This window comes from Eubalaena glacialis, chromosome 1 (assembly GCF_028564815.1).
Source record: "Eubalaena glacialis isolate mEubGla1 chromosome 1, mEubGla1.1.hap2.+ XY, whole genome shotgun sequence".
In the NCBI taxonomy this organism is placed as follows: Eukaryota; Metazoa; Chordata; class Mammalia; order Artiodactyla; family Balaenidae; genus Eubalaena; species Eubalaena glacialis.
This window is the reverse complement of record NC_083716.1, coordinates 193,605,166-193,617,534: the sequence shown is the minus strand read 5'-3', so window position 1 is coordinate 193,617,534 and position 12,369 is coordinate 193,605,166. Positions and strand designations below refer to the sequence as shown.

Genomic DNA, 12,369 nt, shown 5'->3' with positions numbered 1-12,369 from the left:
TTTCTGAGTAGGGAGCTGCTATCCAGTAAGAGGCACAATTCAAGTCTGCACACCAGATGCCAGGCTGTCAGAAAGCAGCATTCCACACATCCTCTGATTCAGAAGTCACAAAGAGTTTCGGGTAGAGGCAATCTGATGCCTGGGACAGTTTAACAGGAAGTAAAACTCTCTTTGATGGATCTGTGCTGTCAGCTGTCTGTTTGCTTTCAAACTAATCCCTGCCTTCTTCATGCTCTTTCTTTGGCTTCTGAGTAGATTTGGTCAGTGGCAAACTGTTGGAAGACTGGGTCGCCAAAGGAAGACAGAAGCTCCGGTACATCTCTCCACCAAAACTGTGGTGTATGCTCCATGGTTTCAGATCCCACTGGAGAGATCATTTTGGTTCTAGCTTTCACATGATGTTTGAGGCTCCTGGCCTGTGATAACAGAGACACATCCCTTGTTACCTTTAATCTAGGGACTGTAGCCCCAGATATACCAAGCCAACTTTTGCTCAAGTTGAAATGGAATTGATTTTGTTATGGGGCCAGTTTTACTCTAGATTGTAAGCAAAAAGAAGGATGATTTTGCTCCCTGTCATCAGAAAACTCTCTCTGTCCTGGAATAAGGAACTTTAGGTAGGGCATTGCTATTAAGACATAATAACTAACATTTGAAAAGAAGTGTACAACTTACAAGTACATCCATATTATTATTTTCAACTTACTGTGGGCTAATGACATCTTGTGTACAAAATGCTAAAGTGAAATTGATATATAAATCATATCATCATACTTACACATATACTATGAAGCATCTGTGGGTGCTTTCTGAGGATAATTGTTCAAAGAACAGCAATTTCCTCTGTTTTCTCTGTTTCTCAAGTCAGGCTAATTGCTTGTGGGGTATTATTTCATTTGTTTCTGAACATAGGTGATGACTTTGGATGACTCATAGAATTAGAAGTGGTGGCAACTGATAACCATCTCATCATCTCATATTCTTGGCTGTGGATTGATGAGAATCCACAACATACCTATTGGAAAAGCTTGCACAATATTGGACTCAATTACAACATATCTCTCCTAGGTTGTTAGAAATTTCCTCTTACATGAACCATTGTTGGGGCAAAAAGACCTTGACATTTTCTAAAAAATTAAGCACACATTCTCACCAAGTACATTTTAAATTTGATTTATGATGGCAATAATCATGCACTATAACCCCCAAATGGGGTGAGGCCAAACATAAATTAGACTACATGATTTTGAATGATGTTTTAGTTTTATAGATCCTAGGAGTTTCTTTTAAAATCAGTGTCTACACACCTAGTCAAAGACTAAATAATACAAAAATTTTTAATGTGATTTCAGTTCTTGAATTGACACAAAATGTCACCTTTCTAAAATGTTTTATCATAAATTCTTCCCATCGTATTCCCACTGCTTCTCTTATATTTTCCAGAATTTCTCTTTACATGAGACGTTATATCAAGACACTCTAATATTTAAATACATAGAAGGCAGGAGTTTATAAAATTGGGTTTATCAATTTAAGATCTTTTTCATTTTTTTCTCAAATTGTTTTATTTCTCTTTTAGTCTATTCACCTGGGGTTCACTTGCCATCAAACCACTTCTTGCTTTTTTGCACAACCTATTTGCCTTCATTGCTACTGGATTCCTCAAAGTTCTGTTTTCTGCCAGTGATGTACATTTAGCAAATCCTCTTCATCTGCATTTGCTGTACCACATCTCACTATTTGGCAAAGCCACCAAAGCTCTCTTTTATTGATTCCTGACCACCCACCAACTTAACCTGCAGTATTGGTTTACCAATAATATCAAGCAGTTTAGCTCTGCTACTGAAGAGTACCAGCTTCCCCTCACTGACAGGAATTCCAGAAGGAGCTAAAAATTATCATTGGACTGAAACCATTTTTCTGCTTTGCCTTAAGGAAATGAGTTATCCTTTCATTACCCTAGTTGCATGTTTTTTTTCCTTCTGTTTTTGAAAGTGGTTGGTCCCATTGACAGACCAGCCTGTCTGGTTTAAACCTGTAAATGTTTGATCTTTCCTGCCTTTAACAACATTCCTTCCTTTCCAAAAGTATCTAACTCATCTAGAACTGATGGTTCAAGTCACAAGAAAACTTTATTACTAAGCCAGATCATCTCTTCTGAGCTCCTTTTCCAAAGCTTAAGGTTAGAATTTGCTATACTTGATTCCCTGCGCTTTAAATTGTGATATGTTATGTCATTCAGAACTTTAGTCAGGGAAAGAACTCTTTCTCAGCTTCAGTTTGTGTCATACAATGAGTAAGGATTTTGCTCATCGGGACTTTTTTTGCAAAGTTGAATACTCATGAACAAATGATATGTAAACAATGATAATTTTTAAAAAAATTGATATGGTTAATAAATTTTCACAAATTAAATTGTTGAATAGTGGTTGTTTGTATTATGTACAACTAGTTTTGTCACATAAAGAGTAATCCCGGCACTTTCCTTTAACAAATGTACCTACTTTTACATTTATTGGAGAAAGGTGTCAGTATAGTGGACACTTGGAGATTGGTTAAACATTTTCCTGGAATTGAAATACATGAATTTTGTTACTTTAATTCATTCAGATTACTGTTTTACATAAACATGCCACAAGACTAATCTATAAACAATAAATATGAAAGTTTCAGATTAACTATCATATATGGCTTACCATGTTTTCTTGATGTTTTTAGAATTTTATGGCCCCTCCTGGTGTCTGAGCCCAGCAGACAGAGGATTATGTCAAGCCAATGAGAGCAGATTCTACTACAATTCAATCATTGGGAAATGCCGCCCATTTAAGTACAGTGGATGTGGAGGGAATGAAAACAATTTTACCTCTAAAAAAGCATGTCTTAAGACTTGTAAAAAAGGTATAGAGGACATTCTTCCTATTAATTCACTAGTGTTTAAGATAATAATTATATTGAAATTATGAATGAATTTTAATCTATGAAAGTATGAAATGAGTTCTATTTATAAGAAACAGTATTATGATTTAACTAAGTGTCCCATTTTCAACTACATTTTGATAATATTGCCAGATATGTTAACTGTAATTCCTTTTAATGTCTTCATAGAAAAAAATCAATTTTAAACAAAACATTTTATTCTTTTAATATTTACATACTAAGCTTTCATTTTAAAGGATTATACCAAAATATCTTTAAGCTTTCTAATGCACAAAACTTTAATGTATTTATTTTCTTCTGACAATAAAAATGATGCATATTTATAGAGTATTAATATGTAAATAAAAATCATCTATAACTCCACTAACCATATATAGCCACATGTCCACTTTAATAAAATGAGTATTATTTTGTAGCTCAAGGTGAATAATAAAAATCAATAATGCTTACCCATTTATGCAAAGTGACATCCTTAGAAAGAGGTTGTTTACACAAAGATATAGACAAATTAAAGACTTTTAAACCAATTACATGTTTTTTGGTTTTAAACATTAAAAGATAATTTGAAGAAATTTTAGATTAAATGTTTTATTATGTTGTTACTTTATCATGCATAAATTTATTTATCTTCCTTTTTAGGTTTCATCCAAAGAATATCAAAAGGGGAATTAATTAAAACCAAAAGAAAAAGAAAGAAGCAGCCAGTGAAAATAGTATATGAAGAAATTTTTGTTAAAAAGATATAAATTTGTTACATTACAACATTATTTCTACTAAATATTTTGGATAAAACTTTTCATTATGATTCCTATTTTTTCTCTCCTGAAATCTTTTTAATGAATTTTTCATGAATTTTCTATGCATATATTACCTGCTATTAATGCATTTGCATCAGAGTGCCTTTTCTTATCTGGTCAAATTGCTTATTCTATGGCTATAACTTATTAACTGTCTACTCTGAACTTATTATTCTCTCAATCCCTTTCTAACTATCTGCCATTTAACTACAATTTATCATACTACTGACATCAAATCAGTCCATTTTACCATTTGGTGATCATCTTATTTGAGAATATGTTGTCACTTATTTGTTTTGATCGTGTGTACAATTATATTTTTTATAGCCTATGTCCAGATTAAGAAATACAACTATTAAAGATCAAGTGGTTTTGGGGTTTCAAATCTAAAATAGTGGCAAGCATCTTCTTCTGATAAAGATCACTCAATAGTGCATTTGGAAAGAGCTGGTAATAACAGAATTCTGTCATGTGATTCCCTCCCTAGACATACTTTTTCTCCTTTTGCATTAACCAGTACCTCAAACAATCTTGAGCCAAACCATATCTGAACAAAGAAAGTCAACTCTACGTCATGTGCCTGCCTGATTTTGATTGATGTAACTAACTTTTATTTGCTTATGGCTCATCATATCAGTAAAGATGGCTGAATAGCTATGTGTTAAATACAGATCATGATAAGAAAAAACTTGGTGGGAAAGGGAATTTCTTAGTGGCAATCAAAAGGAAATTGTTTATGTACTTCCTAATTTTATTGCTTGACAAAATTTTCTCTTACCAAAAATAGCAAGTATATTTAAAACTCCTGAAACCTATTCATTTATAATTAGGCTTTGCACACAAAGCAACCAGTAATTCATGCTTTTAAAACAAAGTCATGTTATTTCTGTAGAAAAGGAAGAGAAAATTATCAGCAAGGAAGATTCTACTAGAAAACATATGTGTTATTCACTCTCAGCTTTTAACTAATATTTCTCTGGAGTTAATTCACTTTATCCAAATCTATACCTTTCCTTCTCTGCTGAGTCATGTACAGTCTGACATCTCAACAGCCTTCTAGATATTTCAGATTCTATGATGTTCACTTCAAATTCCACATTTAAATTTGAACTTGTCATCTAGAAACAACTAACCACTTTATCTGTTTAGTTTAGCTTAATTACTTCTCTCTAGCAATAGTATCATAATTCTGCCTGCTCCTCAGGCTCGAAAGTTTGAACCCATTTTGATTTCTTATTTTCCCTCATATACTACTTCCAATCAGTCGCTAAACACTAACGCTTCCTTTTTCATAAAGTTCATCTAACTCCCAGGCTTTTTACATCTACTTCATTCTTCATATCATTATTAATTTAATTCTTTTCTTTTTTAAATTTTTTCTTAAGCTTTATTTTTTTAGAGCACTTTTAGGTTCACAGCAAAATTTAGAGGACATTTCAAGATTTCCCAAATAACTCTTGACCCTACACATGCATAGCCTCCACCATTATCAACATCCCGCAACAGAGTGGGACATTTATTACAACTGATGAAACTACATTGACAAAACATAATCATTCTAAGTCCACAGTTTACATTATAGTTCACTCTTGGTGTACATTCTATGGGTTTGGACAAATGTGTAATGACATGATTCCACCATTTATAGTATCAAACGAAGTATTTTCACTGTCCTCAAAATCCTCTGTGCTCTACCTATTCCCTCCTTTTCCTTCCCCAAACCTTGGCAACCACTTAAGAATTAATTCATATATTTCTCCACCACTCGAAATCCTTCGATGACTCAGTAATTGGTACTTAACCCCACCCCATCCCCCAATTTAATTTTGATATATTTATATATATTTTTGGACTTACCTACACTACTCTTTCATGACTATTTCAATTTAAAGTGGTATTCACTGATCACTGAATATATATTTAATTACTTAGTTTATTCATGCTGATTTTTTATTTAAAAATATGATCCCCTCCAGACCATTCATGTGAAGTCAGGGTACAGCTGATGCGAACTGTAAAATCACTGTATTTTGAGGCATAATATGAAAAGTTCTAATATACACCCTATGGCATAAAAATTTTATCATTACAAAATAGTGTCAATTTGTTCACTTAAGAAAATTTTTATATCTTGATTTCAAATATTCAGTACATAAGTAACTGCCTTAAATTGAGTCTCTGCTGTGGAATTTGGAACTTTTGGAAATCAAAATCTCTTGTGAAATATTCCTGTTGTCTTTTATACATGGATAGCAATAGCTTTAAATAAAGGGTAAAGTCTCGCTAGGTCAAGTTGCAAGTTGCTACCAAGGACATATAAACAGCACATTGGTGAGTTGACTATTTTCGCAAACAACTATTCATGGCTTCTTTACTTAGTCAAGAAAGACACACACTGAGAGATGGTTTGCAATGTTTAATGCATGTGAATATTATGTTTACTGTGTTTTTAAATAAGATTGTCGCTGGTGGTATTGTTTTCCTTTATTTTGCATAATCAAATGCATCTAACTGTGAATTTTATATAGAATTACATTATACAGCATATAATGCTTATTTACCAACTTTGTTTATTCTCTGTTCAAAATTAACAGTGTATGCTGGAAATTGCTCAAATGATTTTATTTTTTACAGTATAAGAAATAAAATATATTATCCTGAATAATAAAGTATGACTGTTAAACTCATGAGTTTTTTATACTTCAAAAAATAAAAATTAATGCTCTTCAGTTATTCCAAAGATAAAGAGTTCTAAGACAAAGAAAAAAAATTATTCCACAATTATTCCACTCTACTTACCTCCTTTAATTGGAATTTGCTAATAATCCTTTCAGTTATAAATGGGCATCCATGTATTATGATTTCTTACTCAGCAAATTAGTGTGCTATGCCTTATAATCCATATATTCTACATTTAATTCATTCCATATATATTTCTACCAATCATCTCATATAATTGTACAAATATGATAATATATTTAAATATATATCATATGACAATATATTATATAAATGACTTCCAATCCTGACTATTGAAGGTGGCCTGTCCAATTTTTATACCAGAAGAAGGAAGAAAATGACATTAAAGTAACCAACTATTTAGAGAACTTTCTGATTTTTTCACCAGCTCTTCCTGCTCTTGTCTGGTTTTTATGAAATTAGCATTTGTATTTACTTTCTCCAATTTTTGACTTTTAGTTCTTTCTCAAGGACTTGAACATGGACACATCTTAGTTGCCTTCCCTGCATTCTGCTTTGCAGAACAGGAAACCTTGATCTTGTCAGCCTCTCAGGCCCAACCTCTGAACTGTTCTAACCGCATAGCTGAAGTCTTGGCTAGAATTATTCAGACCACTTTTAAGGAGAGTAATAATACATGATAATTCATCTTACCAAAGAGAGAGAGGTGCACAGGCATTTAATCATATAACGTAACAATAAATAAAATAGAGCTTTAGGACAACGGATAGGATCTCCTCATCAATTTGCTTACAAATGAGAAAAATTCTGGCCCACAGAGTCTGAAACAAAACAGCGATTTTTTTTATCACAAAATTGAAAAAGTCAAAGGTATCTGACTGCATTATGGTTGGATTCAGGGCCTCACATTGTCATCAAAATTCAGTCTATCTTCACCTCTGATTCTGCTGCCCAACATTTTTTGCCTTTATTTTCTAATCTCACAGGACTTCAAGATGACTTCCAGAATTTAAGTCCCACATCCTCTCAGAGTAAAGTTTTCTAGAAAAGTTTGTACTCTCTTATCTCAAAGAATTGAAATAAAGTCCTGACCTCAGGCATGATCCATGAAAGAAATAATTGATAAGCTAGATTTCATTAAAATTAAAAGCTTCTGCTCTGCAAAAGAAAATATCAAGAGCTTAGAAGGCAAGCTACAGACTGGGAGAAAATATTTGCAAAACATACAATGGATAAAGGACTGTTATCCAAAATATACAAAGAACTCTTAAATCTCAACAATAAGAAAACAAATAACCCTATTAAAAATGGGTCAAAGACCTTAACGGACACCTCAAAGAAGATATACAGACGGCAAACAAGTTTATGAAAAGATGCTCCACGTCATATGTCACCATGGAAATGCAAATTAAAACAACAGTGAGCTACACACGTATTAGGATGGTTGAATAAGGTACACTGACACCACCAACAGCTGGAAAAGATGTGGTAAAGCAAGAGCAACTCATTCATTGCTGGTAGGAATGCAAAACAGTATAGCTACTTTGAAAGACAGTATGGCAATTTCTTACAAAACTAAACATACTCTTACTATACCATCCAGGAATCGTGCTCCTTGGTGTTCCCAAAGGAGTTGAAAATGTATGTTCACATAAGAACTTGCACACAGATATTTATAGCAATTTTATTCATGATTGCCAAAACTTGGCAGCAACTAAGATGTGCTTCAGTAGATGAATGGATAAACTGTTACATCTAGCCAATGTGATATTATTCAGCACGAAAAAGAAATGAACTATTAAGCCATGGAAAGACATGGAGGAATCTTAATGCATATTACTAAGTGAAAAAAGCCAATCTGAAAAAGCTACATATTGTATGATTCCAAATATATGGCATTTGCCTAGAACAGGCAAAACTATGGAGACAGTAAAAATATCAGTGGTTACCAGGGGTTGGGGGCATGGGGGAGGAAGAGATGAATAGACAGAGCACAGTCTACTTGGGGGGCAGTGAAAATACTCTGTATGATACCATAATGATGGATACATGTCATTATATATTGTCCAAACCCATAGAATGTGCAACAGCAAGAGTGAACCATAATGTAAACTATGGACCTTGGGTGATCATGTGTCAATGTAGGTTCATCAACTGTAACTAATGTAACATTCTGGTCAGGGATAATGATAATGGGAGAGGCTATGCATGTGTTATGGTAGAGGAGATATGGGAAAACTCTGTACCTTTCCTTCAATTTTGCTGTGAATCTAAAACTGCTATAATAATAATAATAGTAGTAGTAGCAGTAATAATAATAATAAAATCTTAACTTAAAAACAAAAACAAATCCTGGCCTCCCTCTCTTTGACCCAAATGTCTTATGGCCAGCCTTGAGCCAAATGCCATGTTTAGAGAAATGTAACTTTCTGACTGACCAGGTTTGATTCACAAATTTACTCCCAGATATCTGGTTGGTATCAGCACTATCTGAAATATGTGATCTGACTGGCAGGGCTGGGAGTAGAGTGAGACACTTGCCTCAGGCACAAAATTTGAAGGGACATAAACAAACTGAGTAACCAAGATAAATATATTGTAATGGAGTATTTTTTTAAATCAAAAATAAAGCAAATATCCATGATGAAAATATAAAATTTTTTTAAAGACAGGGTCAGTAACTGAGCCATATTGTTATTTGAGGCAAAAGGAAAAACCAATAATACTGATGATTTACAAGAAATATAAAGATGGTTCAAATGCGATTGCTGTTTAATGTAATGAAAAAATATTAACAAAAAGTATAAGCCAAATTATCATTTTCAATAGATAAAGAAAAATCATTTGATTAAATTTGATACTTGTTTTATGATTAAAAAATTTAGCAAATTAAGGAGAAGAGACCTTCCTTAATCTGGTAAAGGATATCTACCAAATAACATATAATACTTCGGGGTAAAATTTTAGAAACATATTCGTTAAACTCAGGAACAGGAGCAAGATGCTCTCTATTACCATTGCTATTAGCATATCCAGGCTGTCTTAGTTTTACAGTCAAAGCAAAAAGACAAGAAACAGAAATTAGGTATAAATATTACCATGATATTACAGTTATTTGCATATAATATGCTTGTCATAATTGAAAATCCAAGAGAATCTAAAACAACAGAACACTGGAGTTCAGCAAGATTACTTTACACAATTTTAACATATGAAATCGATAGTATTTCTGTAGGCTAAACAGGAAAGTAGCAATAAAATTAAAAATAAATTTAAAAAAAGAAAAACAGAAAATACATACTAGTGACAATAGGAAAAAACCCTAATATACTTAACAGTAAATCCCACAAAAGATATGTAAATGACTTTTAGAGAAAAACCCCACAGAAAAATTCAATATGTTATTGAGGGACATAAAAAAAGCTAAATACCTTTCCATTTATTGTAACCCTTATAATTAGTATTTGCAGAGAAAGAACAGAATAATAACACTAGATTATGAAGAAAAAACACTAAAATACAATAAACATTTTTAAAATTAAGAAATTGGAGAGAAAAGTGATGAAAATATCTAAGCTATAGAAGGAAAAAGCCATAGAAAAGGAAAATGGGATAGAAAAAAAGAGTAAGAAAATTAGGAATTCAATTCAAGAGCCCAACCTTGTTGTAACAGAAGTTCTACAAAAATAGAAGAGATAAAATTGATGGGAAGGAAATTTTATAGAACTAATAACATGTTTCCTTTATTGAAATGGGATATTGTATTCAACAAAGGAAAACCTACCCAGCACACTCCCTACACACACACACACACACACACACATACGAAATTTCAAACACTACAGATGAAGAGAAAATTCTAAAGAACAGGGGAAAATGTGGAGGAATAGGTCACATACAGAGAAGCAGAAATAAAAAAAGGAATTGTGCATCTCAACAGCAAGAATGGAAGGAAGCCAGAATAAATTCGGATGTGGAAGTCTGAGGGATGAGGAATAGCTGTTTACTTGTTATACACATTTAGTACTAATTGATCTTTCAGTTATGTGCCTGGAGTGCTTAGCTGAAAAACAGATGTTAACTAAAATAAATGTAAAGTTGTTTAAGGCTTTCACTTTCCATCAGAGGCTGTGGGGAAGAGTTCTGAAGTGTGAACTAAGAGATATTGTTTATTATAAAAATACTGACACTACCTGGTGGATGAATTTGTTTGTCATTTAATTTGTTTACCCCACATTTACTCATATTTAGAAATAGTGTTTTGGACTTGACTACTTATAAAAATTCTTCCAGTTTGGCACTTTAGAATTTTATAAAAATGTTCTCTATTTTAAAGCCTCCAACACCAATACATGGTAAGCCAAAACAAATGTGAAGATGTTCTGTGACTAAAAAACAAAAGTCAACACTGGCCAGGCTCTTCTGTTGGTAATAACCACATTCCATGTAGATTAAGGAAGTCATTTTCAGTGGTTGCTATATTCCTCCAAAACTAGCCTATGTGGATGCAGCTTGCCTTATCTAAACTGACTACACCTGCAATAGATTTCCTTTTTCAGTGCCTGATTAGTCCATAAACAACAGAAGTTTTTTATGACAAGCTTCCAAGTTACTTCTTTACAGGCGGGCCCACTCACTTTGGAAGATTCTGAATGCCTTAACATTTGGCTTTTGCTTATGATAAAGTATTTAATCTCTTTTTTAAAAATATTTATTTATTTATTATTTTTGGCTGTGTTGGGTCTTCGTTTCTGTGCGAGGGCTTTCTCTAGTTGCAGCAAGCGGGGGCCACTCTTCATCGCGGTGCACGGGCCTCTCACTATCGCGGCCTCTCTTGTTGCGGAGCACAGGCTCCAGACGCGCAGGCTCAGTAGTTGTGGCTCACAGGCCTAGTCGCTCCGCGGCATGTGGGATCTTCCCAGACCAGGGCTCGAACCCATGTCCCCTGCATTGGCAGGCAGATTCTCAACCACTGCGCCACCAGGGAAGCCCCTTAATCTCTTTTTGTAATAATTCTTAAAAGAGCTAGCAAAATTTAGTGAAGCGTAAATTATTTCAAGTACTAAAATATTTTATTTCAATCTACAATTTATTCTAACTAATAAGTTTTAAGCAAATTCAATTGAACCAAAATTAAGCCATTTCTGTCAACACTACTGATAATTTGCTCTTCTTCATCTATCATGAGATAATATCAGCGAAGTCAGTTATGAACCTGAGTGCCTTTGGGGTTTTAATCCATATTTAATCTGTATTTTCATAAAGGGTGTAATTCCAATTTACTGACCTCTCTTTCTTAAGCTGCAGGCGCTCTCAAGTTAGAAGTCAGAGGAAACTATTTAATACTTCCTTCTTAGTCAATTTTTGGAATCAGAAAGCAAGAATTTTGACCTTCAAAACTCAATTTTTTTTTAATGTATCCCCCATTTTCGACAGAATGTTCTACAAAATTTGTAAATCACTCTAGGGAGATTTCCAGAGTTTCAAAATGCAAACAGCTGTGAGCTACCTAAACGATCCATCTTGCCAAGAAGTTTCTACTCCAGAGATGAAGAAATAAACAATTACCATTTTTTTTACTCAAAATATCTGCCACTGTTCAATGAGAAAGTTTGTGGAATTATAAAGCTAAGTATACGTTAGGAAAAATTTTATTCAACCTTTTGCATATTCTCTTTATTTTTCTCCTTCACAAGCTACACACACATACATACCATCATTTAATTGGGAAGAAAATCTTTAAAATCCAGTAAATCCCACAGTTTCTCTTTATCTACTGGCTGCCAGTAAACTGTCAGACACAAATGAAGAATATTTTAAGTATTGTAGAAGAAAAACATAAAACACCAAATCAAATGCAATAATAAACAGCATAGGATTTGGATTCAAATCAATTTGGATTTGTACTCAATAAGCCTGACTCCCTCTTCTTTGC

The 12,369-nt window shown here is 33.3% G+C and overlaps 1 protein-coding gene across 2 annotated transcripts in view; it reads left to right on the top strand.

The window, feature by feature from the left end:
* Window positions 1–6,399, top strand: part of TFPI (tissue factor pathway inhibitor) — a 69,307-nt gene extending 62,908 nt beyond the window's left edge. For both annotated transcript variants that reach the window (XM_061203094.1, XM_061203103.1), the window contains exons 7-8: window positions 2,719–2,898; window positions 3,577–6,399. In XM_061203094.1, the coding sequence (XP_061059077.1) occupies window positions 2,719–2,898; window positions 3,577–3,683 (287 nt within the window). In that variant the 3' untranslated portion in view covers window positions 3,684–6,399. The remainder of the gene's footprint in view (window positions 1–2,718; window positions 2,899–3,576) is intronic.
* The last annotated feature ends 5,970 nt before the right edge of the window (window positions 6,400–12,369 follow it).